General features: G+C 41.4%; 1 protein-coding gene across 1 annotated transcript in view; it reads left to right on the top strand.

Moving 5' to 3' along the window:
* Nucleotides 1-26,081, top strand: part of CHCHD3 (coiled-coil-helix-coiled-coil-helix domain containing 3) — a 283,179-nt gene that overhangs the window by 214,984 nt on the left and 42,114 nt on the right. The window contains exon 6 of the mRNA XM_052638596.1: nucleotides 8,721-8,791. Within this exon, the coding sequence (XP_052494556.1) occupies nucleotides 8,721-8,791 (71 nt within the window). The remainder of the gene's footprint in view (nucleotides 1-8,720; nucleotides 8,792-26,081) is intronic.

The raw sequence follows: 26,081 nt of genomic DNA, 5'->3' as shown, positions 1-26,081 counted from the left end.
ATAGCATGCTCCTTTTTATGAGCTCTTAATAAAAAGTGATACTGTCAGCTACCGTATAATAGTGTATATATGTTAATCCCAAGCTCCTAATTTATCTTTCTTCCCCACCCCCATTATCCCTTTTGATAACCATTAAGTGTTCTTAGTGCGTGTCTGTTTCTGCTTTGGAAATATCAGTAAGTAAGTTCATTTGTATCACTTTTTAAAAATATTCCATATGTAAGTGATATCGTGTGATATTTGTCTTTCTCTGTCTGACTTATTTCACTTAATATAATAATCTCTAGGTCCATCCGTGTTGCTACAAATGGTATTATTTCACTCCTTTTTATGGCTGAGTAACAGTCCATATATATATATGTATATACACATGCTGGGAGAAGGCAATGACACCCCACTCCAGTACTCTTGCCTGGAAAATCCCATGGGCAGAGGAGCCTGGTGGGCTGCAGTCCATGGGGTTGCTGTGAGTCGGGTACGACTGAGAGACTTCACTTTCACTTTTCCCTTTCATGCATTAGAGAAGGAAATGGCAACCCACTCCAGTATTCTTGCCTGGAGAATCCCAGTGCGGGGGAGCCTGGTGGGGTGCCGTCTATGGGGTCGCACAGAGTCGGACACGACTGAAGCGACTTAGCAGCAGCAGCAGCATAAACACATGCTAAGTCGCCTCAGTCATGTCTGACTCTTTGTGACCCTGTGAACTGTAGCCCACCAGGCCCCTCTGTCCATGGGATTCTCCAGGCCAGAATACTGGAATGTGTTACCATGCCTTCCCCCAGGGAATGTTCCCAACCCAGTGATTGAACCCACATCTCTTATGTCTCCTGCATTGGCAGGTGGGTTCTTTACTACTAGCACAAACTGGAAAGCACACACACGCATGTGCACGCGCGCGCGCGCGCACACACACACACACACACACACCCTTCCTTTACACACACACACATCCTTCCTTACATCTTCTTTATCCATTCATCTGTTAACGGACATTTAGCATTTAGGTTGCTTCTGTTTGTGCTAAGTCACTCAGTTGTGTCCAGCTCTTTGCAACCACGTGGACTGTAGCCCTCCAGGCTCCTCTGTCCATGGGATTCTCCAGGCAAGAATACTGGAGTGGGTTGCCATTTCCTCCTCCAGGGCATCTTCCTGACCCAGGGATTGAACCCACATCTCTTTAAGTCTCCTGAATTGGCAGGTGGGTTCTTTACCACTAGAGCAACCTGGGAGGGTACTTCTGTGTCTTGGCTATTGTAAGCAGTGCTGCTCTGATCAGTGGGTTCAATGTATCTTTTCGAATAAGTGTTTTCTCTGAATTTATGTCTAGGAGTGGGGTTACTGGATCATATGTCAGCTCTACTTTTATTTTTTTAAGGAACCTCCATACTGTTCTCCATAGTGGCTTCAACAATTTACATTCCCACCCACAGCGTAGGGAGGGTTCCTTTTTCTTCACACTCTGTCAGGCATTTGTTATTTGTAGACTTAAATTTTATGTATGTATTTTATTTTTTGCTAGATTCTGCTTTTTTTTTAAAAAAAGGATGTTGAAGAAAAATGTCAAGGCCACTCATAGGAGTTCTTTCTCTCACTGCCTGAACTGTTCCTATTTTTTATTAAATTTTTTGTTTTATATTGAAATACAGTCGATTATTAACAATGTTGTGTTAACATTGTATCAGGTGTATAGCAAGTGATGAAGTTATATATATATCTGTTTATTTTTTCAAATTCTTTTCCCATTCAGGTTATTACGGAGTATTGAGCAGAATCTTCAAAGAGCTTTGTGTGACTTACCATCTTTAATCCCCCAAGGGTCCTGGCGGTCTTTATTATCGCCCTCCCCATTTCACAGATGGGAGACGGCTCTTGAGTTATACTCCAGAGCTGTGCAGCCATGCCTTGTCAGTCCGTCTCCAAAGTGTGTGCTCGTCACCACCTCACTGTTCTGTTAAGAATCTCACGTGCAGAGAGCCATGGACAGCATATTCATGTGTTTTAAATGAAACATTTTAAGAGTTATGTTCAGTGGAGCATTCCGTCTCCTAACTTGGTTTGTTGCCTCTGTATTTAGTCACTGGTGCCTGGTGCCTGAGATTGGAAGATGTTTTGATATAGAAAATGAAAATGCCTTTTGTTTCCAGTGATCCAGTAATGCCTTGTCCTCCCGTATAGGTGACAGAACCCCAGATCTCAAATGATGCTATTTTGGAGATAGTACACCTCCTCCAAACTCCTTTCACTTATCCTTGACCCAAAACATATAAACCTTTATCAGGTTTTTGATAGTGCTAAAACATCTGAAAGATACTGTCATTCTACTTTGAATTTATAAGATCTACCTTCTCAAAGAGAATCTTGCTGGAAAACGTGTTTTAATCTTGTATCAAATAAGAATTCATGTTTTGAAGGTCAGTTCAGTTCAGTCGCTCAGTTGTGTCCGACTCTTTGCGACCCCATGAATCGCAGCACGCCAGGCCTCCCTGTCCATCACCAACTCCCGGAGTTCACGCAAACTCATGTCCATTGAGTCGGTGATGCCATCCAGCCATCTCATCCTCGGTCGTCCCCTTTTCCTCCTGCCCCCAATCCCTCCCAGCATCAGGGTCTTTTCCAATGAGTCAATTCTTTGCATGAGGTGGCCAAAGTATTAGAGTTTCAGCTTCAGCATCAGTCCTTCCAATGAATACCCAGGACTGATCTCCTTCAGAATGGACTGGTTGGATCTCCTTGCAGTCCAAGGGACTCTCGAGAGTCTTCTCCAACACCACAGTTCAAAAGCATCAATTCTTCGGCACTCGGGTTTCTTCACAGTCCAACTCTCACATCCATACATGACCACTGGAAAAACGATAGCCTTCCTTGACTAGATGGACCTTTGTTGGCAAAGTAATGTCTCTGCTTTTTAATATGCTTACCACTGGACAAATCACATCAAGTATTTTTCCTATCATTGATGAAGGAGCCAACTATGCAGAGTGAATATGAATGCAGAATTTTTGAATTGTAGGTTGTAAGGCCCTCACAGGTATAGAACAATGTGGCCATGTCCAAAGCAGTGATCAGGTTACAGGCACCTCTCTCTGCTTCTTTTTTTGGGGTCTCCTTATAGGGTCATCTCACGAGGTTGTTTCTTTGAAACCTCATATAGTATGAGGACTTAGGCACAATACAGCAGTGTTTGGAGGGTGCGTGTGCATGTAATGTGTCTGTCTGTATGCACACACGTATAATTGCTTTGTGCAGGGCCATATCCATGTACATAAGTGTGCCTTTACACTTCTTTGGAAATAGGAATGTGACTTTGACTTACTAGAAGCACTGACCACTTAAAATTTGGCTATTATAGAAAATGATCAGACTAAAATACAATTGATGTCAGTGTGTACTACTCCAGACAGTAGGGTTGGTTAACCAAATAGCAACAAACTGAGTTATCAGTATGACAAAGTGACAGTAATTTACGATGAGTAAACAAAAAAGAGCCGCAGATATGACCTGGGGCCGTCTCAAGACAACATGGATAACAAAAGCAGCCCACCTCAATATTATGGCGCTTGTACTGCTTGTGAGTACAGTTCAGAGGAGGAGCGCTGTGGCGGCAGAGGCCATGAGGCAGAGCTCTTGGGCCGTTGCACATCCATCAGTGACTTGTGGACGGGCCTAGCAGCATCCCTGTTTGGCAGCACCTTTGTAAACGTTCTAGTTCTGTTGGGACTTCCCTGGGGGTCGAGACTCTGGTGGTTAAGACTCTGTGTGCGTCCCCTGCAGAGGGCATGGCTTCTATCCCTGGTTGGGGAGCTAAGATACCACTTGCGGTATAGCCAAAAAAAAAAAAAGTTCAGTTGTGGAAAGTAGTTTTGCCATAATTCTCCCAAAACACTGTTTTATTTTTCACTTTGAATGGCACACTGAGTAGTATGTTTTCCATTTTCCTTTCATTGTTCTAGAAACCCAGTAGTGTCCCAAGTTGGTGTGTGCCCAGAATCCCTTGAGATGCTTGCTAAGCTTGCAGCCTCTGCACCCCATCCCCATGACCAGGGGAGTCTGCGGTTTCACAAGCTCTGCAGATGGCTCTGAAACAGGTGGTCCCCATTCCTCTCCCCAAGGGCTCATAAAATAGGATGGCACCCCAGTTCCTGTCCTTGTGAAAACCTGCATCTGGAGCTCAGACGTCCCCCGAAAGGGACATCTGAAGTCACTCATTGGCCCCTTCTCCCTTTTTCCCAATCCTTGTATAAGCCCATTTGGCTCATTCTCCCAACAGTGAATGGTCACCTCTTTACAATGGTAAGGACTGGCCTGTGTTGGCAGGAGTCTGGGCCCTCTCAGTTATTCACAGTGAATAGGGGTGGAGAGCATGCTCTTCCTGACTCAGGTCTGATCCTCCCCCAACCCCTGCATAGTTCCTTGTTTACCTTCTGTCCCTTGTTTCATAGCCAGGTTGTAGGGAATTTATGCTCTCCTGAGAAGAGCTCCCTGCCCTTTGAAGATTTTTTTTAAAGGCTTTTTCTTTGAAGATAGTGTTTTCACTATTGAGTAAGAGAGTAATTGAAGATTATTATATCAGTGAGGTCTAAATATGCAATAATGTCATTTAAAAATTAACACATCATTCAGTTCAGTTCAGTTGCTCAGTCGTGTCTGACTCTTTGTGACCCCGTGGACTGCAGCACCCCAGGCTTCCCTGTCCATCACCAGCTCCCAGAGCTTGTGCAAACTCATGTCCATCGAGTTGGTGATGCCATCCAACCATCTTATCCTCTGTCATCCCTTTCTCCTCCTGCCCTTCAATCTTTCCCAGCATCAGGGTCTTTTGCAATGAGTCAGTTCTTCCCATCAGGTGGCCAAAGTATTGGAGCTTCAGCTTCAGCATGAGTCCTTCCAATGAGTTTTCAGTACTGATTTTCTTTAGGATTGACACATCATTAGAACACCATAGAAATCCTTGCTGCAGACAATGGTTGGGAAAAACAAAAACAACTGATGGCAAAAGTTTAAGATGAAGCATAGTGTTTACATAATGTCGATCTACTGTAAGATATTGATTACAACAGGAAAAACAGCAGCTTTACTATGGAGAACCTCTTAGGCACCACCTTAATCAAGTAGCCAAGATCAAGCACCAGTAAAAAGATCTGCTGATGTAATGTATCCCTGGATGCAGTACGTGGAGATGGGCACATCACTGCTGTGGCATCCTTCCCTGTAACGTTGGATAGTGTCAGTCCAACCATGAGAAAACATCCAACAGGCCCAAACTGCGTGCCATTGTACAAAACATCTGACCAGTGTTCTTTGGGGCTATTGAGGTCATCAAAGGGCAAAGCAAGACTGAGAAACTGTCTCAGATTAGAGGAGACAAGAAAGCTGTGACCACTAAGTGCAGCACAGGATCCGGGGCTAGATCCTGTGAGAAGTAAAGTCGAATTCAGATGCCGCAAGTCTCTAGTGCTGTAGCACTGTTAGCTTACCAGTCTTCACAGTTGTACTGTGATCATCTAAGCTGTTGCCCTGAGGTAAGCTGAGTGAAGTATGTGCAGGAACCTTCTTCTGTTTTTGCCCTCTTCTATAAGTCTGAAATGATGACATAAGACAGAGTTGGGAAAAAAAAGAACTTTTATTTTGTAATGTATGAATGCTACAATAGCTTAGCATTCAGCCACTCTATTCAGCATGTATTCCCCCCCACATATTTTTATATTTTAGCTCTACTGAGTCATTTGTTGTTGATTAGCTCCTTTGAGCAGTGAGGGGGAGTAACACAATTTTTGTGTGTATTACAAAATATTTATGACCAACGTAACAACTGGCTGTGTACCCACCCCCCAACTTTTAAAAATATGACAGTACAGTGAAGTCCCCCGCATTGCATTCTTTTATGACATTCTGCCCCTCTCATCCTCGTTTACCACCCACACATAACTGCCACCACTTACAGTTAATCAATAGAGCTTGCTGTTTGCCAATCCTATTTCAGTGTTTTGCCCTTTTCCAAACTGACATAAATTGCGTTATGCTCTACAACTTGCTTTTTTGGCCCCACTTGATGTCTGATTCATTCTTTTTCATCACTGTATAGATTTCCAACATGAATACACAATACATATTTGTCTTTCTCCAGCTGGCAGACATATTGGGAGTATTTTTGGTTTGGGGTTGTTTTCTGCTTGGTTATTCACTTTAAGAAGTATTTCCTCAGGTCAAAAGAGATCTCTACTTTTTCTGAACTCCAGTAACACTGTCCACCACTTTTAGCTTAGGATTTGTGACCTTTCAGTACAATTCTTTTGTAGCAGGTAGAAAGCTTTTTGAGGATCTAATTCTCCAAGATGGACATTATTGGAAAAATAAGAATTTAGTTTTGTTGACTGAACAAGTAAATACTTAATGAGTTAAACATGGTCTACAAACAGATGTTGGGCATATTTGTGTTTATTTTCTTAGTTGTTGTATGGTGTTGCCTCTTGGGGACTTTTCTTGTTAGATTTATGGTCACTGAGTTTGAAATATGGAGCATAAATCAGCTTAAAACTTTAAGAAATCATATGCTAGGTTTGCAGGCAACACAGGTACACGGTGTGTGTGTGTGTGCGCGCGCGTGCGTTTGTGTATATTTAACTTTCAAGGAAAAAGTTTGACAAAATTAGCAATTTAATCTGCACTTTGGCGTTACAAAGCAGAAGGGAGTTTGCTAGTTTATATTATGACAGAACTCTTGCTTTTGTGTATCATTCTTGTTAGAAAGTTAATATTTAATGTTGATAATTTTGTATGTGTACCCAGAATGAAATTGCCCAAATTAGTTCTTTGTCTCCAAAATTCTTTTATTTGAATGTTCGTCTTACTCCGTGAAAACACAGAACAGGTTTTAGAGCTCTCTTGCCCACCTTACTTGATTTCTACAGCAGCTTTGGCAGAGATAAGTCGTGCTAGTATCTTCCATATTTTACAGGTGAGGAGCACTGGATTGGAAGCCGGTGGAGGTTGTTTGCTCAGGGACCCTAAACAGAACCAGAAACCAGATCTTTCCTGGCTCTGTCCAGAGATTCCAGTTTCATTGCATACACTAAGCAAAAATATTAATCAAGACATTTTTATTTTGGTGGCATTTTAATACTTGATTCAGTAACATAATGCCAATTTGACAGTTCTCCATAGTAATGCAGGGAGTCCCTCATCACTGTTAGTGGCCCATTATAACTGCCTTTTTACTGCCCTGTCTGTTAGATGGGTTCTGAGAAAAGCTGAAAGCAAACATTACAAAAGAGCATGTCCTGACTGGTGTGTATTCTAAAGGAAAGAAAAACCTTATAAGTGGAACTGATGGGAAGGAGTGACACAACTAAAAGTTAGATAAATCTGAGGAGACAAATGACTTTTTGATAGCTCGAGACCTAGAGAAGAATTAAAACCTCTCAGCGTATAGACTGGTGCAGCTGATCACTCACATTGCAATGTTAAAAAAGGCAGAAGCAGTACACTTAGAATATTGTCTTCATGTCAGAAATGCACCTTCGTGCTTGAAAATGATAAAAAATTACAATCGATCCCTACAACTGTTCTGTTCATCTTTATTGATCAGGTGCAAGAAAGATAAATCGTAGCCCAAATAAGATTATAGTAAATGTTAGCATCGTCGGGGACTCTAGGTTGATAGAGAGCCATTCATCATCTCAAATGGTGACCTGTCCATTGCTCCAGCCATCCTGATCCAGCTGTCTAATCACATACCTATTGATTTTATCTACATCTAGCAAACCTGGATGTGACTGTCATTGGGCAACCCAGATTGTTAAATGCAAAGGGGTCACTGGGTGTGAAGAGGATTTCACTTTCATTTTCTCACCAGCCAACAATGATGTATTAAAAAATAAACCACCCCAAGTCACGCATGTGAAGCTGGAGTGAATACAGAGTGAAGGGGCACAGTGGGCCACTGCATTGCACTGTGTTTCTTTACTGCAGTGCATTTTGCAGGGTATTCCATGGAGTCTGAAGGCTCATCGGGTCATTTAGGCCACCCCCTGCAGTAGGACAGGCTTCACAGTAGCTAGTCAGAACGGATCATTTTTAATGTTGCTGTGCCAGGAAAGGGATTACTTGGCTCTTACAACTTGATTTATATTGCTTATGTGTTCATTCATGTAATAGTGGAAACATTTTTTAATAGAAATTACCTAAATCTGCCCCCTTGTTCTTACTGATTAATTTGTTATAAATGTTGATGCTTTTGTGGTCGTATGGAGATGATAGAACAAATTGTACTTAGTGAAGAATCCATCTTGAGGATAAATATACAGTGTAAAAAGAAATGATCCTTTAATATTCTAGGTGGAACACTGGAATGATAGGAAAATATGGTGTGTGAATTTCATATTTGATCTCAAGTGCTCTTTGGTCTTGCAGTGGTGGATTCCAAATATGGGAGATCAAAATAGTCTTTCAAAACTATGTTAGGAGTTTTTTCAGGAGGTTCAAATGTTGATGACTTACATGAATGTTTTCTCTGTGATTACAATGTGTATGCCAACAGTGGTACTATTATTAAATAGATAACCTTACATGTATTTTAAGTGTTCATGTCACCATGCAAGAAATTTTCCTCCTTCTGCTTGAGTGGCAGACACAAGATTTTATGTAGTTTTTGAAATCGGAAGTCTTGCACACATCTTGTCCTCTTGAATAGTGAAAACTCTGCTATCAATCTTTATCCACAGAGCTCAGAGTTCTACAAAGTTACCACCGAGCAATACCAGAAAGCTGTTGAGGAGGTGGAAGCAAAGTTCAAGTAAGTCTTTAATAGTATTATCATTGTTTTCCTTTACCTTTACCGCTCTTTAACACGTTGGCCCTCTGGAATACTTGGAAGTGTGTTTGGACCCGTATCGCTATCATGGAATTCCAGTGCAAGGGACAGGCCTCTGATGAAAGTGTGTTGCAACTCCGTTTTATGAACTCCGGGCAACTTAAAAGCAGTGGTGTTAGTGTTTGCTTTTGGAATATGATTTTAGTAGAATACCCCTGGTTATGAAGGGGATGCTAAATTGTTACCTCCAACAATAGAACACAGAGATCACTCACATTCATATAATAAAACGATAGGCATGTCCAAGTTTGGGTATCTGTCTTTCTCCCGTTTAAGCTGTTTTTATTTCTTCACGTGTACCTTGAAAACATTTAAATCACAGAACTTTCCCTTGACATTGATTATGAAGGTGATGTTAAATTGCTCCCTGTATTAATCCTTGGGATGATTAAATGAGTGTTCTGTAATTGATGGATCAGAGTGTCCCTGACCCATAGCTCTGTACTTTCCCTTTGCTTTCAGTACTCATATTAGGTAAGAAAACATCATTCAGAATTTTCCTGAGTGTATAGATACTTCTGCTGTGTAACCCCTATTAGTCGCACATGTGCAAATTAGTGAAGCACAGAAAGGTGTTGTGACAGGTTTAGTCAAAAGATTGTATTAGGCTCTGACCTCCTTCCTTGGCATGTTTATGAGCACTTGATAAAATGATTAAACTCTAGGATAGAATGTTATTACTTTCTGCCGTAGTGTAATTTGTGTGGTAATGGATATTGGTGTTATTTTAATGTTGATTTAAAATATTTTTTAGAAAAAGTATGATTTAAGGTATATTTAAATAGAACCCTCCAGTCTTCCTTAGTGAATTATCTCTTTAGGAGCAGACAGGAAAGACCTTCTAAAAATGAGCCATAAATCTCACTCTTAAAGGTTAATGTGCTATCTTCAGAATTTAGGTATGGAATTGGATAGATTTGATTTTCAAGACACTCTCCATATGTATTCCTAAAGTTGGGTTTTTATCTTTACCACGAATGGTAAAGCAGTGTTTCTCAAGCCTTTTGTCTCTGTACTATGAGAACCTTTCACTTGACAACCAGGGTCTGTCTTCTTTGTAAGATTGAAGCTATACAAATAAGTAAAATTTAAGATAAAGGATATCCGTTCTGACCAGGATGATCTATGAAGTCATAAAGAAGATGGCATTTTAGTTGAGGCTTGAAGAAGAGTATCGAGCAGTCAGGAAGGAAAGGTGTTCAAAAGGAAAACCATGGCCAGGAGTTGGTGGGTGACAAACTAGTTAAGATCAGTGGTTTGTTGCAGGGAGACTAGTGCCAGGTAAGGTGGAAAAGTTAGTAGGAGCTTTCATTACCTGCTGAACAAGCTGATCTTCATTTAGCCAGAAGTCATAGTCTTCCAGGTGGTGCAGCAGTAGAGACTTAAGAGACTCAAGTTCAGTCCCTTGGTCAGGAATATCCCCCGGAGGAGGAAATGGCAATTCACTCCAGTATTCTTGATTGAGAAATCTCATGGACAGAGGAGCCTGGCAAGCTACAGTCCATGGGGTTACAAAGAGTTGGACACAATTGAGCACACACAAGTTACACACACATTGCAAGGTGTTTGGCCAGGTGAGTACCCTGAGTTCTGTGCTCCTTTAGTAATAATAAACTGACAGTTAATGCAAGGTTTAATTGGAGGCATGGAAAAGAAAAGTAAAAAGCCAGAAATACCAGATGAGAAGTCTCTGTAAGTGAAAGAAAAGAGATGGATGGAAAAGTCACTGAGAGATTAGATGTGAATTAGTGATTAATTGGTGTACTGGTTTGCTAGGGCTGCCACAGACTGAGTGGCTTAAACAACAGTTTATTTTCTCATAGTTGGGGAGGCTGGAAGTTCAGGGTCAAGGTGTAAGCAGGGTTGGTTTCTCCAGGGGCTTTTCTTCTTGGCTCTCTTTACCTGGTCTTCCCTCTCTCCATCTGTGTCCTCATCTCCTTCTCGTATAAGTCACATTGGATTAGGGTCTACCCTGATGATGATTTCATTTCAGCTTACCTCTTCAAAAAATCCTCTGTCCAAATTCACTCTCTAAAGCACCAGGCATTAGGATTTCAACATACAGATTTTGGGGGAGATGCATTTCAGCCCACAGCAAACACTTGGATAGAAGGGATAAAGGAGAAACAGAAATATGAACTTACTGTGTTGGAAAGAAAATTGGCAGAAGCTGAATTTCACAAACAAGTCTGATTTTAGATGAAAAGAATCTCTCTTCTGAAACCACACCCAGGTGCCATGTCATGGCCCTGGAAAGCATATAGTCCGGCCTGGACTGGCCTACTGCAGAATGAGAGACTGCATGGAGCGCAGAGGTAAGTCATGATGACTGACCTTCTCCACAGTGGCGTGGATCTGTAGGGTGGACTTGGTTTTAAGCAGAGCCTCAACAGCTATGGGGTCGCACAGGGTCAGACATGACTGAAGCGACTTAGCAGCAGCAGCAGCAGCAACAGCATGATCCTCTATTAGAAGGTGTTGTTCTTGATTAGCTCCTACTCTCATCCAGTGTAGTAGACAGTTTAACCTTTCCCAAAGCAAACGGTGGCCCTTGTACTCAGCTTCTGGGAGTAACCTCTAAATCCTTGGAATTTCCCAAGTGAAAGATATGTCTTCTTATTCATAATGGACCCCTTGGGCCATGTGGTATCAGTCCAGTGCCAAAGACTGAAGTCAGCCATTTGAGCAGCCAGGCCAGCTTATGTGACGAGGCCCGGTGAACCTCTGGGCGCGGAGAAGGGGTGAGCATCCCTAGCTGGTGCAGCTCTACGTTTGTCACACGCACTGATACCAGGAGGGTGTGTGTCCTGGGGACAGGGGGAACATTGCATTGGGAAGCCTCTCAGACTTTGTCCTGTGTTTCTCTTCCTTTGGCTGATTCTCTATAGCACTTCCCATAATGAGCCATAGTTCTGAATTTAATAGCTTTAGTGAGTTCTGTGAGTCCTTTCATCGAATTTTCAAAGGTTAGGGTAGTTTGGGAAGCCCCTTGAACTTGCAGTTGATAGGACAACTGCAAGTTGTTAGGACAAAGCCTGCCCCTCAGAGTTTGCAGTTTGGCTAACTCCAGTGCAAACAAAAATTCAGGAATGTCTGGAGCTGGTTCTTCAGAAAGTGGTTTTCTTTATGTCATGTTTTTCAGCTACTTCCTGCTAGGCTGGACTTCGTAGAATATGGTATTTTGATTGGCAGCTTCACACCAAGGAAATGATAGTGCTTCAGCTGCAAGAGATGTTTACCACCTTTGAGGGCACAGAGATTCCTCAGTGGAATTGTGTTTCTCCTCAGAAACTTGGGGACCTCAGAGAATCATGACATCTGCAGTCTTTGGCAAGACAGTGTACTGTATCTTTCCATTGCAGAGCTGAACTCAGCTGACTCTCCTAGACAGCACACCCTGGAGGACTTTGAGGAGGGTTTTGTTAATTTTATCTGATGGAAAGATTCATTTGGGTAGATCTTCATTACAGGAGATGGAACCTTCTTAAAATGCAATTTCAAGGGCACTGTTACACGCCTGATGGGGATGGAAGGCTCCATACAAAATCACAGTAAAGAGAAAGAATAATGAACACTCTGAGCATTTGAGGCCGCACGTGATGAATACCAGTTACACTGGTGCATCCTGCAGGACAGCTGATGGAATTATCTCAGGGATGCTTAAATGTTAACTCACACTCCACCTCACTTTATAGTATGGCAGCAAACCATGCAAACACTTTAGAGCCAATGGAATCCCACTCCCCACTCTCCCCACTTTATTAGCACATCGTTCATTCATAGTGCTTCTATGAAGCATGCCCTCAGCTGTGTTCTCAGTGTATAGCCATGAAGGAGACAGGTGGGTCTTACCGGCATGAAACTTAGAAGCTCGTCACAGGAGAGCAGGTGGAAGACAGAATTTTAATAACCCAAAGCTTCCAAAAAAATCCAGAGTGAGTTCTACTGTGGTGAGATAATTGCATCCCTAATAAACACGAAGTTATTAAAAATTATTTATCATTTTTTCAATGGAAATTAAGTAATTTGGGATCAAGAATGTGTGTTTACTTTCAGGCAAGAACTTCCCCCCGCAAAAAAGCTTTAAAATTAGCTATAAAACTGAAATCACTGGGTAAACTTACTGATTGATATATATATACACACACACACACACACACACCCCCCTATATCTAGCTTTTATTCAAAAGATACACCTTTTCAGCTCAACTGAAATGGTCATTATAAGCACCTCTTACCACCTTTATCACCCTATGTTATTATCTGTTAAATAGAGTAAATTATGGTGTTAGGTTTGGGTTAGTTTTCTGGCAGTAATACCATGTTGTAGTTCTGTTACTGAAAATTATGTTCAGTATCAATCCTTGTAGTCTACCTTATAGATAATTAAGCAAAATATTATATTGTTAAATTAGTAGTGCTTATTAGCACAGACAGGTCTAGCACAAAGTAAATGCTCAATAAATGTTAGATTTTCTTTTTATTATATATTGTTATTTTTATATTAGTATTTTATTGTTATATCCAACTCATGTTGTAAAACTCTGCACCACTGGAGAAATTGCTGTATCTAGTTCCAGACAAAATTGAGATGATGTTAAAACCTCCCAGGGACTTCCCTGGCGGTCCAGTGGCTAAGACTCTGCACTTCCACTGTAGGCAGCACAGTCTCCATCCGTAGTCTGGGAACTAAGATCCCCACATGCCATGGGGCAGGGCCAGAAAAATTTTTTAAAAATAACAAAAGAACAAACACACTGTAGGAACTTGTGGAGGCTTCTGTATTTGTTTTTAGAAAAACAAAAAGCTCCCAAAAGAGCATTAGAGAGAGATCATAACCATGGGAAGTTCTTAGTCCAGCTGGGAGACAGCATGTAAAGCGCTTATGACAGGACAGCCCAGTACGCGGTGTATCAGCTCTCAGGATGTACAGACAGAATAAGGACTGTGCAGACGGTGCTGCAGGGCTCTGTGTTAGGTCAGCATCAGAATCCAGTGGTCTTCAGAGGCTTGTTGTCGATATACCACACCTTCAGAGAGGAAACGTTACCACAGTGTATGTACATACAAGTTGTTTTTAAAATACAGATACAAACATGAAACAAATGTGTAGAACAATATCAAAGAAATGTGAGATATTGTAAAGGCAGTGTAAACCTTGGGAAGACAATGTAATAGCAAACAGAAGCATTTCAGAGATGACATCTTTCATTCCCATGTTTTCCTTTAGATAATGGACTGGCCAGTTCTACCTTCCATAAAAACGTATAGGGCAAGTGACATAGATCTATTGAAAATATTTTTGGACTGATTTCATTAGAGGTGTTCATTTGAAAGATGAAGCGCTCGTAAAGGAGCCTGATTCTGTGCGGTCGGATGTGAATGCTGGTAATGCTCCTTTGTGTGCCAGGCGTTAGCAGGAGTTTTCACTTTTATCCTTGAACGAAGTTGTTCAAACCTGACTTATAAATTTAGGCTCATGGAGGAAGCCTGGGTTATCCTTGTAACGTATTAAAAGATTAGTTACCCCATGGAAGGAGTTTAGGTGATTGTAGAGTATCTGCAGAATGCTTTGCAAAAACTCTTACAGATAAAATGGCTTTTTAAAGTATTATATAGTCAAACGTTTGCATCAGCGTAAAATTCTTTTCACTTTAAAATGTCCTTGGTTTTATTAGGGTTTCACTTTGGCCATGCTGTTTAGTTTCTCTCTGGGATATGTGATTTTAGTAGCTACACTACGAATGAGTTAGTGAGGCTGAGGATGACATGCCAGTGGTATCAGCAGGTGTTTCTCGTGTTCTCTGTAATTACACATGTGGATTATGGACAGTTTTAAGCAACAGTGTTTAAAGATCCTGCTTAATTGGCTGTAAAATAATTAAATAAGATTTTGACTGGCAAATTTATAATTCTGTTAGACGCATAAGCCAGTGGGCTTGAATGTCAATGTGACTTCAGCTTGGAAGTATTAGATTAATAGAACTAATTGTACTGCAGGTACACAGTTTACTCTGATTAATAGTCTTAGAGCTCTTCTAAAAGTTTCGCTGAGTAAATTTATGTTACTTACCATTCTGCTTAAACTTTTAATTAAAACCTATTTCCAAAGTTTGAGATGTTTAGCATCGCTGTGCCTCTTCCCATTTTTTCGAAAGTTGAACTCCTATAATTTTTCAGTGATGCCAGCTGCCTCATTGAGGAACTTGCCTTATCAAAAGGATTAAAATTATATACTGTCAGGCATGTATCTGTGCCTGCAGCTGACAGTTTCGCTGCGCATCGTCTCTAATACATATTGATGTCTGCTTATAACCTACTTTCGTGCTGCGTGAATGGCTCTGATATACCAAATGTACATGATAAATGTTTTATCTCTGATTCTCATTGATCAATTTCTAAATGATCAAATGGTTTATCTCAGTAAGACACTAATTCACATTGATCAAATTCTAAATGACCAAGTCAACTTGGTTTTCTGCTGAACATAAATTGTATTAAAACAACATTACTTGAACATGCTGGCTCTTCCAATGCAGGAGTTATGTTACCAGCAGTTACAATATAACTAGAGTTATTGTATTATAAAGATGTCTCCTCCATAATGAAAAGTTTACACAAGAAGAAAAGAATGCAATATTACAGGAAGAACAAGCCTTCGGGCAAGGATTGGGGCTTTTACTAACTAATTAAATTCCACATTTGTATTGGGCCTTCACCCACCTCCTTTTTTTTTTTTTTTTTTTTTTTGATTTAAAGGGCTGTGAGCAGGAAATATAGCAGCTGCAGTGGTGACATTTTATTTCCTACGATCCTTAGAGTCAAGCAATGCCTTGATTATTTAGTAAGACACTTAGTAACTAAAGAGGTTAAATTCTAGAAAAGTAAATATACCTGTACTCCTTGTATGTACACTTGGTTGTAATTGCCTAGTTAGAAGTATAGCATTGTGTGTTGTTTTTATTTTTTTAACATCAACTCAACTCTGTTCTCTTCCACAGTGTTTCACGTTCCCACTAGAGTTTGTCTGATAGCAAATACCCACTTGGCTTAAACGTAGTCTTGATTACCTAGAACACCTCACTCGTCAGGCAGGTTATTTATTATATCTTTGACTTGTGTCTTCCATCTCTAAAATGTAAATTTTAACTGCCATTCTCTTTAGGGCATTTAAGCTGAGAAGGTTTTAAAGTTGAAAAAGAAAAAAAAAATAGTGATTATTGATCCTCATCTAAAAAATGGACCTAAGTAGTTGTTTTACTTCAATCTAAGACACCACCTACCATGGGTCTGGCAGCCCCTTCTGTCCTTCATCAGGGGATGTGTGGAGAGGAGCCGGCCACCTCAAGCTAAGAAGCTGTGTCATTCTCTTCCCCCACATACCCCAAAATAGCAGCCTAGTTTCAAGGAAAGTGAGACCTGCTTTGGAACACACCAGTATTTGACTATATTTCTTACGATTGGCATGTAGAATTGCTTAGATTTCTAAGGAAACTAGGTGATTAAGGCCTTCTCCCCCTGTTTGAGATCGGATCCCTCCTAATCACTTCTGTCTAGTTAGTTAGTTTCTTCTTCCTTTAAGTGGGGGCTGTATCCTTCGTCTATATGCTTAATTCTCTAAGGTAACAGAAGATTAAATGCCAAGAAACACTAACACCACTTGGGAGTTAGGTTTCCACCTGCATCAGTTGTGCATACGTTTAATTATAATTGCCCATTTAGAAGTATAGGGTTGTTTGTTGTTTTTGTTAAGACATGACACCATGAAACTCCTGGAAGAGAGCACAGGCAAAACAGCCTACGGCATAAATTAACAGTGCTTTCCTAGGTCAGTTTCTCAGGCAATAGAAACAAAAGCAGACAGAAACAAATGGAACCCAAACTCACAAGGCCCTGCACAGCAGAAGGAACCACAAGCAAAATGAAAAGACACCCCTTAGACTCGGAGAAAACACTCGCAAATGATGCACCCGATAAGGGTTCAGTCTCCAAAACACACAGCTGGCTCATGCAGCCCAGTCTCAACTCAGTCAGGATGGGCAGAAGACCCAGACAGACATGTCTCCAAAGCAGACACCCAGGAGGCTACCAGGCACATGAAAAGACACTCAGCAGGGCCAGCCATCAGAGAAATGCAAATCTAAACCGCCGTGAGGCACTTCCTCACACCAGCCAGAATGGCCATTATCAAAATGTTCAAATACCAAATTCTGGAGAGATTGCTGAGAAAAGGGATACTGTCGCCCCCTATTTGCACGCTGGTGGCAGGAATGCAGACTGGTACAGCCATCTTGAAAAACAGCACAGGCTGTTGACCGTTCCTCACAGCATTCCACTCAATCCAGAAGTGTCTGCAGAAGGGGACAGGGCAGGATGGCAAAGTGGATGAATATAGGAGTAAAAGGGCAGGACAGGGGTATAAGCCCTAAAATGGTATTATCTGTTTCACAACACAATAGAAACTGCAGCTGTTTCATGAACATGGGCAGTAGGTCTCCAGGTCTAGAGGGTCACGGTGGAAACCCCCTTACCATTTCAGCAGTGTGTGTGAAGGAACCTCAAGCAGTGACACAAGCTGGTGGAACCAGATTGGCCACTTCCTGCCTTTAGTCCGTGACCTGGATTTCTCTCCAGGCCTCAGCAGTGGCAGCTGGGGCTTGTTTGGGTTACTCCAGCAATCTTTTTTCCTTTAATACAGTCCATTTATGTGTTGCATGGAAATTATCAAAACGAGTCTTGTTGCAGTCCTTAGGTTAGTGGTCATAAGCTCCTGAATTCATGATTTGTTCTGCGTGAGATAACGAATCATTCTGTTTTTCCCCTACAGGAACATTAGCATTGAACTTTCTGCTTTAATCAATACAATCCATTAAGAATCTAGTGTTACTCTACATGGTTATATGAAATATTAATTGCACACTGTTAGTTAGATAAATGAAGATTCTACCAAAATGATAGCTTGTTTCTTTCGTTGTATCATAATATTTAAATGAGAACATTTTATATTCTGAGATGCATGATATTTTAGAATTATTGATCCTTACTTATTTGAGTAATTAGCTACACAGCTCATAGTTTCCTAAAGGTGTTTCTAACTGGGATTACTAAGTTTTTTCCTGTTGCTGATTGCACCAAGAGTTCATTTACTTTTTAAAGGATCCAGTTGGAAATAATTTTTAAAAAATTTTACTTTGATGTTTTCAAAGCTGAGAAAAAGTTATTTTGCTTTTTGAGTGCCACTCCGCTGCAGGTAGAAAGCAGAGAAGCTTGTAGGGGGGCCAATTAGAGTTAATTACTGTCTGACTGACCGGCCACGTACAGGAAGACTTGTAGGAGGTAGATTTTCAATTTTTTCCTTGCGTCAAATTTTCAAAGTTTAACCATCTAGAGCCTTAAGTATGGTTAAAAATTACATCAAAGAAGTTATCTATGCATAAAAGTAATAGCTGTCAGGATGGTCTCTGGCAGTTTGTATAGGCTCAGCCATATGGTGGTATCTACTTGTGTTTCATCAGTCCCTGGTTTGGGAAGCCTGTTCCAAGTGCTGTCAGCCCTTCCTGCTCTCAACCAGATGATTAACCTAGGGTTGCCCACTCACTGTATCTAGGGTAAAACCACGGTATTAACGTTGAAACCAGAACTTTCAGGGTACTCATACTTGAACGGGCCTTCCTATTGTTTATTTGAATGTGTAATGTCCAGATCCTCTCTCTTGGTGTCAGTCTATCAAGGATTCCTATTTCTGGCTCTTGGCATTTTTTCTTAACATGTAAGCAAACAAATACAAAAGTTGGTAAATTTGGACTTCATTCATTAAAATGTTCTGCTCATCTTAAGACACCATTTTGAAAATACTAAAAACAGGCAAAAGACTTGAGCAGACTCTTCAAAGGAAGATATAAGAATGGCCAATTAGCACATGAGAAGTGCTAATAACATCATTAGTTATCAGGGAATTGCAAATTAAAACCACTGGAATGGTAAAAATCAAAAAGATTGACAGTACTAAGTGTCTGAAAGGATGTAAAGAAACCAGAGTTTTCCTGCTTTGCTGGTAGGGGATATAAGAGAGCAAAGTCACTTTGGAAGAAGCTTGACAGTTCTTATCAATTTAAACATTCATTTGTTCCATGACCTAGAAATTCCAGGTGTAGGTATTTATCCAAGGGCAAAGAAAATACTCTCGGTGGTAAAGAATCCGCCTGCCAATGCAGGAGGCATTGGAGACTCGGGTTCGATCCCTGGGTCAGGAAAATCCCCTGGAGGAGGAAATGGCAACCAACTCCAATATTCTTGCCTGGAGAATTCCATGGACAGAGGAGCCTGATGGGCTGCAGACCGTGGGGTCACAAAGAGTCGGACACAACTGAGCATGCATATGTGAGAGAGAAGAAAGAAAATATACATCTCCAGAAAGAGTTGTATATCCATTCTATATCGTGTTTATTCATACTTGTCAAAGATTAGAAGCCACTCATATGGTCATCAGTGAAAGACTGGATTAAAAAAGTTGTGGTATATTCATACAGTAGAATACTGTTCAGCAGTTTTTTAAAAAAAGCAAACCGTTAATTCATATAACAACATAGATGAATCTCAGGAACAAGTTAACCAAAAAGAAGCCAGACACAAGACATTATCCATTATGTGATTCCATTTATGTGAAGTTCAAAAAAAAGAAAGATTGGTCTATACTGATAGAAATCAGCAAGTGGTTGATGGGGATAGAAGGGGACTTGACTGAAAACAGACCCATGTGAACTTCCTGAGATATTGAGGATAGTTGTTTTCTGGGTAGTAGTTACAGGTGTATTTACAATTTTTGCTGCAATGTGAATACCTGTCAGTGAATTTTGTATGTTCTTAAAATATCCTAGATTTCCTAATTTTAATCAGGGAAAAAAAATGTCCAAAATACTGGGAATACACTACCTCTAACAGTAATTTGTCCTAGGTAAAATAAGTTTCCTGAGTTTAATCACAGTTTTAAAAAACTTGTGATTACTGATCTTATCCATAATCATATTTGCTTGCTAGAATTTGAATACTTTATCTCAAAGTCAGGGCTGTTCGTTCAGTATATTTGATCTCTATACCTATAGGAGTAAACCTTGCTTTGTTTTGTTAAAAATAAGTTTCCCCCCTTATTATTATTTTCTTTTTACTTTAAAAAAACTTGTTGGGTGTAGTTGATTTACAGTGCTTCTGTTCTACAGCAAAGTGAATCAGTTATTCATAAACATATGTCCACTTTTTTAACAGATTCTTTTCCCATATAGGCCATTAGTATTGAGTAGAATTCCCTGCGCTATACAGTAGGTCCTTCTCAGTTTCAGCTCAGTTGCTCAGTCATGTCCAACTCTTCGCGACCCCACTGAACCACAGTATGCCGGACCTCCCTGTCCACTACCAACTCCCGGAGTCTACCCAAACTCATGTCCACTGAGTTGGTGATGCCATCCAACCATCTCATTCTCTGTCATACCCTTCTCCTCCTGCCCTCAATCTTTCCTAACATCAGGGTCTTTTCCAATGAGTCAGCTCTTTGCATCAGGTGGCCAAAGTATTGGAGTTTCAGCCTCAACATCAGTCCTTCCAGTGAACACCCAGGACTCCTTCAGAATGGACTGGTTGGATCTCCTTGCAGTCCAAGGACTCTCGAGAGTCTTCTCCAACACCACAGTTCAAAAGCATCAATTCTTCAGTGCTCAGCTTTCTTTGTAATCCAACTCTCACATCCATACATGACCACTGGAAAAACCATAGCCTTGACTAGACAGACCTTTGTTGGCAAAGTAATGTCTCTGCTTTTTAATATGCTGTCTAGGTTGGTCATAACTTTCCTTCCAAGGAGTAAGCGTCTTTTAATTTCATGGCTGTAGTCACCATCTGCAGTGATTTTGGAGCCCCCAAAAATAAAAGTCAGCCACTGTTTCCACTGTTTCCCCATCTATTTCCCATGAAGTGATGGGACCGGATGCCATGATCTTCGTTTTCTGAATGTTGAGCTTTAAGCCAACTTTTTCACTCTCCTCTTTCACTTTCATCAAGAGGCTCTTTAGTTCTTCACTTTCTGCCATAAGGGTGGTGTCATCTGCATATCTGAGGTTATTGATATTTCTCCCGGCAATCTTGATTCCAGCTTGTGCTTCTTCCAGCCCAGCATTTCTCATGATGTACTCTGCATAGAAGTTAAATAAGCAGGGTGACAATATACAGCCTTGACGTACTCCTTTTCCTGTTTGGAACCAGTCTGTTGTTCCGTGTCCAGTTCTGTTGCTTCCTGACCTGCATACAGATTTCTCAAGAGGCAGGTTAGGTGGTCTGGTATTCCCATCTCTTTCAGAATTTTCCACAAGTTATTGTGATCCACACAGTCAAAGGCTTTGGCATAGTCAAGAAAGCAGAAATAGATGTTTTTCTGGAACTCTCTTGCTTTTTCCATGATCCAGCGGATGTTGGCAATTTGATCTCTGGTTCCTCTGCCTTTTCTAAAACCAGCTTGAATATCTGGAAGTTCATGGTTCACATACTACTGAAGCTGGCTTAGAGAATTTTGAGCATTACTTCACTAGCGTGTGAGATGAGTGCAATTGTGCAGTAGTTTGAGCATTCTTTGGCATTGCCTTTCTTTGAGATTGGAATGAAAACTGACCTTTTCCAGTCCTGTGGCCATTGCCGAGTTTTCCAAATTTGCTGACATATTGAGTGCCTTTAGTAATGTGTATATATCATCCCCAGTCTTCAAATTTATCCATTACCACCACGCCCCCAGTCTTACCCCCTAATAACCATAAGTTTGTTTTCTCTATCTATAGCTCCATTTCTTTTTTGTGGATAAACTCATTTGTACCCTTTCTTTAAAATTCCACATATTTTATTAAATTACGTTTGCCTGTTATACATATGTGATATATATGCTATATTATATAAAAAGGATTTTTAAAGGCAGGGTCTGCGCATGAAACATTTATATAGTAACTCTGGTACTTTTTAATATTATAATCTTAGGCAGCAATTTGTTCATACTATGTATTGAGTGAGCCCTGGCACAATGCTTGAAAACTTGTAAAAGCTTGCATCTTGGCCCTTACTACATGTTGAAATGAAAGCACACATGTTCCCACGTGAAAGTGTCGCCAAGCATCCCCCACTTGCTCACATGGCTGCCTTAAGCTATTTAATGTGCTTTCTCATGCACCGGCCAACACTTAAATTGCCCTACTCCTTGTGTGAGTGTGTTTGTCTAAATGCTGGTAATCAGCTGCGTCCCTTGAAAATTGATAGATGTGCTCGTTAAGGGGAGTGCTCACTCTTGGCTCCCTTCTCCAGTCACCTCAGCTACCGTTTCTGGATGAGGCTGGCAAGAAATACTGTGCAGTGATACATCTGGCTTTATACTCCTTTTCAAGGACTGAAACCTCCCCTTTCAGTACGTTAAACATGCTTTGTAGGGATCTTACAAGCACAAAAAAGTCAGCTATTTGCCAATTGCAGTATTAACACAGAAAGCCTAAGGGCTGCTGTTGTGTGGTGGGGTTTCTTTTTTTTTAACGTGCTGCCATCCGCTCTTCATTTTGTTCTCTTGTGCTTCTGAGACTGCACAAACACCTATTTATTTGTGAGACAGATCCATCTGTGGAGACTCTGAAGTCCACCAGCCCGCCACGGGTATAGATTTCCACAAAGCTGCCTGTGTGTGAGGCACATTCCGTGTGGTTTATGATCAGGAGCCTGAAGATAGCATACACCTGTTTCTGCTTTTAGGGTGAAAAATGAATTGCCAGTTACTGTCGACGTGTGCAAACATGACACTTCACATGCTAGAAGCTTGCTCAGCCTGCTTTATGCTGGGCTCCCCACTATGAAACCGTCAGGTCTGAAAAAGGGGTGTGTGCTAGCAAGGAGAAGAGGGAAGGGGACCAGTCCTTGATCTGTTCCCGTCTTTTGTGCTCCTGCAAAGTGGCGGGAGGGAGGTCAGTGCCTCTCACCTCTGTTTCCCCAGCAGAGCTCTTGAACAAGATGAAGTGATCAAAGCTGGACGCCAGCACGTCATCACAGGCTCATTACTTTGCAAGCTGCATGCCCAGATGCTGCTGTTTTCTGCATCAGGCTTCGCTGATTTACATGCATAACACCTCCACTACAGCTCATTTGGTACTATTCACAATTAACTGGTTCTTGTCTTGATTGAGTTTCTCTGATACAAAAGACCTTAATGTAAAGAGAATAACATCACTAGGTGTAGCCTGCTTCTCTCAGACCTGCTGGTTGGTTGACAAGAAACAGGGATCAAATGTTTTGTCACTACTTTGTTATTTGTGTTATTGGTGTGGTTGGTGGGGTGTGGGTTTGGAGGTATTTTTGAAGTCTTTGAGATAGGAGATTTTCCAGGAGACCAGTTTCATCAACTCCCTGATCCTGGGAGTTCTTTTCCATGAGTGGATTCTGATATCCTGTTTTCGTTTGTTTGGTTTCTTCCCCCAGTGAAGAGCTGCTCAGTGACATATATTTGTTTTGAAGGGTAGTAATGTGACAGCTCATCATCACTATCAACAACACAGCCATCCGTCAAGGGTCTCTGACGCTCCACGCTCTGTGGGCGCTAGAAATGCAGAAATGGATGTCTGAGTCCCTGTCCTCGGAGGTCTGTTATTTGTTGAAATTATGAGTTCTACTGCAGAAGTGTCAAAACCTGATGCTGGAATTGTAGCTGTAACAACTATAACATTTGTTAGGGTTCCCTGGTGGTACAGTAGTTAACAGTTTGCCTTGCAGTGCTGGGGACACAGGTTTGATCCCTGGTCCAGAAAGATCTTACATGGGATTGGGCAACTAAGCCCACGTGCCACAACTAGTAAGCCTGTGCTCTAGGTCCCACGAACCGCAACTGCTGAGCCTGCGTGCCACAACTACTGAAGCCCGAGCGCTCTAGAACCTGTGCTCCGCAGCGAGAGAAGCCGCCACCACGAGAAGCTCATAGCCCCCGCTGTCTGCAGCTAGAGAAACTCTCATACAGCAAGTAAGACCCAGTGCAGCCAAAACAAAAACAAAAACAAAAACACAACTATTTTTTAAGAAAAAGTTTGTTCAAGAAGATTTGTTGAGTATTTAATACATTTCAGGTGGTTTTTATAAACTGGAAATACCGAGGTAAAGAGGCGTGATCCTTGCCCTCGGGACATTGGCAGTACACGTGAGAAGGCAGAAAGCACAACAGCCACTACAGTGTGTTAAATGCTTATATAAAGGCACAGACAAAATAGGGTGGGGATGAGAAGGAGGATCTGGACTGCAGGAAGAGGGGCTTTTTTTTTTTTTTTTTTGAGATTTTCTCAAGGTGAGAAAAGGGAGAATGACTTTGCATGAAGAGGGAATCAAATTCTAGAAATGGTTAGACTGAATGTGGGGGAGGTATAATGGAATAGGAAGCCAGAAAGGAAGATTAGAGTCAGACTTCAAAGGACTTAAAATGCTGTTTGTTTGTTTTGTTTTTTCTTTTTTAGTAATTTAGTTTATTTATTTATGGCTGTGCTGGGTCTTCGTTGCTGCAAGGGATTTTCTCCAGTTGAGACGAGCGGGGGCTCTTCTCCAGTTGCGGTGCTTGGCCTTCTCATCGTGGTGGCTTCTCTCACTGCAGAGCATGGGCTCCAGGGCGCTCAGGCTTCAGTAGTTGCGGTGCACAGGCTTAGGTGGCATGTGAGATCTTCCTGGAGCAGGGATTGAACCCGTCTCTTCTGCCCTGGCAGGAGGATTCTTTACCAGTGAGCCACCAGGGTAGCCCTAAATGCTGTGTTTTGAAAGGCAGAGTTATTGGGATGTGAGAATTGAACCAAAAGTTTTACCAACTCAAGAGTATTTTTTTTAATTGCTTATGCCTGGTGCCCATAAATCTCATCATTAAGATTATGCCTTTTGAATTGGTCATTTTTTCTAGAAGGAGGCCGTCAAATATATAAATAGCATATTTGGTGCATACATACATGTGTATGTTGTAACAATCATGCTTTGCTATTCATATTAATTACTATTAAATATACACGTTCAGTTCAGTTGCTCAGTCATGTCCAACTCTTTGCGACCCCATGAATCACAGCACGCCAGGCCTCCCTGTCCATCACCAACTCCCGGAGTTCACTCAGATTCATGTCCATTGAGTCCGTGATGCCATCCAGCCATCTCATCCTGGGTTGTCCCCTTCTCCTCCTGCCCCCAATCCCTCCCAGCATCAGAGTCTTTCCCAATGAGTCAACTCTTCACATGAGGTGGCCAGAGTACTGGAGTTTCAGCTTTAGCATCATTCCGTCCAAAGAAATCCCAGGACTGATCTCCTTCAGAATGGACTGGTTGGATCTCCTTGCAGTCCAAGGGACTCTCAAGAGTCTTCTCCAACACCACAGTTCAAAAGCATCAATTCTTTGGCTTTCAGCTTTCTTCACAGTCCAAATCTCACATCCATACATGACCACTGGAAAAACCATAGCCTTGACTAGACGGACCTTTGTTGGCAAAGTGTCTCTGCTTTTCAATATGCTATCTAGGTTTGTTATAACTTTTCCTCCAAGGAGTAAGCGTCTTTTAATTTCATGGCTGCAGACACCATCTGCAGTGATTTTGGAGCCCCCCAAAATAAAGTCAGCCACTGTTTCCACTGTTTCCCCATCGATTTCCCATGAAGTGATGGGACCAGATGTTAACATGCATTAAAAATAAGCACATATCAGCCTATATTAATTGTCTCTTAGCAAGGCTCAGGGCCTTGAGAGAATGAGACATAGGAAAAAGTAGTTTGATTGGAAAGGTGGAGAGGAAAGAGTTCAGGAAAGGTTTAGTCCGTAGGATGCTATCTGGAGAAATCTTAGGGCAGTTTTGCAGGGAAAGAGCCTTAGGAGATAGAGGGCCACCAAAAGGTAGGATGCTGGTTCTGCATATTAGCCCTGTCTGTGCAGTCTGTGGTATAAGATCATCTTTTAATTGAAATGGTATAATGATGAACTTAAATACTCTTAGCCATGATCTCTCTGTCCACGGTGTCCTGAGAATTCATTTGGTACCAAATTCTGCATGTTTTTGGAAAGAGTGCTTTGAGGCAGTTGTATATGGTTTATTCACTTATGGTCCCTGTGGGCCACAAGTCTTGGTTTATGTCTATAACTGCGCTTATGTGCACCCAGTGTATATAAAATTAGCTCATGGACTGCTAGTCCCCTTG

This window comes from Budorcas taxicolor, chromosome 4, assembly GCF_023091745.1.
Source record: "Budorcas taxicolor isolate Tak-1 chromosome 4, Takin1.1, whole genome shotgun sequence".
NCBI lineage: Eukaryota > Metazoa > Chordata > Mammalia > Artiodactyla > Bovidae > Budorcas > Budorcas taxicolor.
This window is presented reverse-complemented; position numbering and strand designations above follow the sequence as displayed.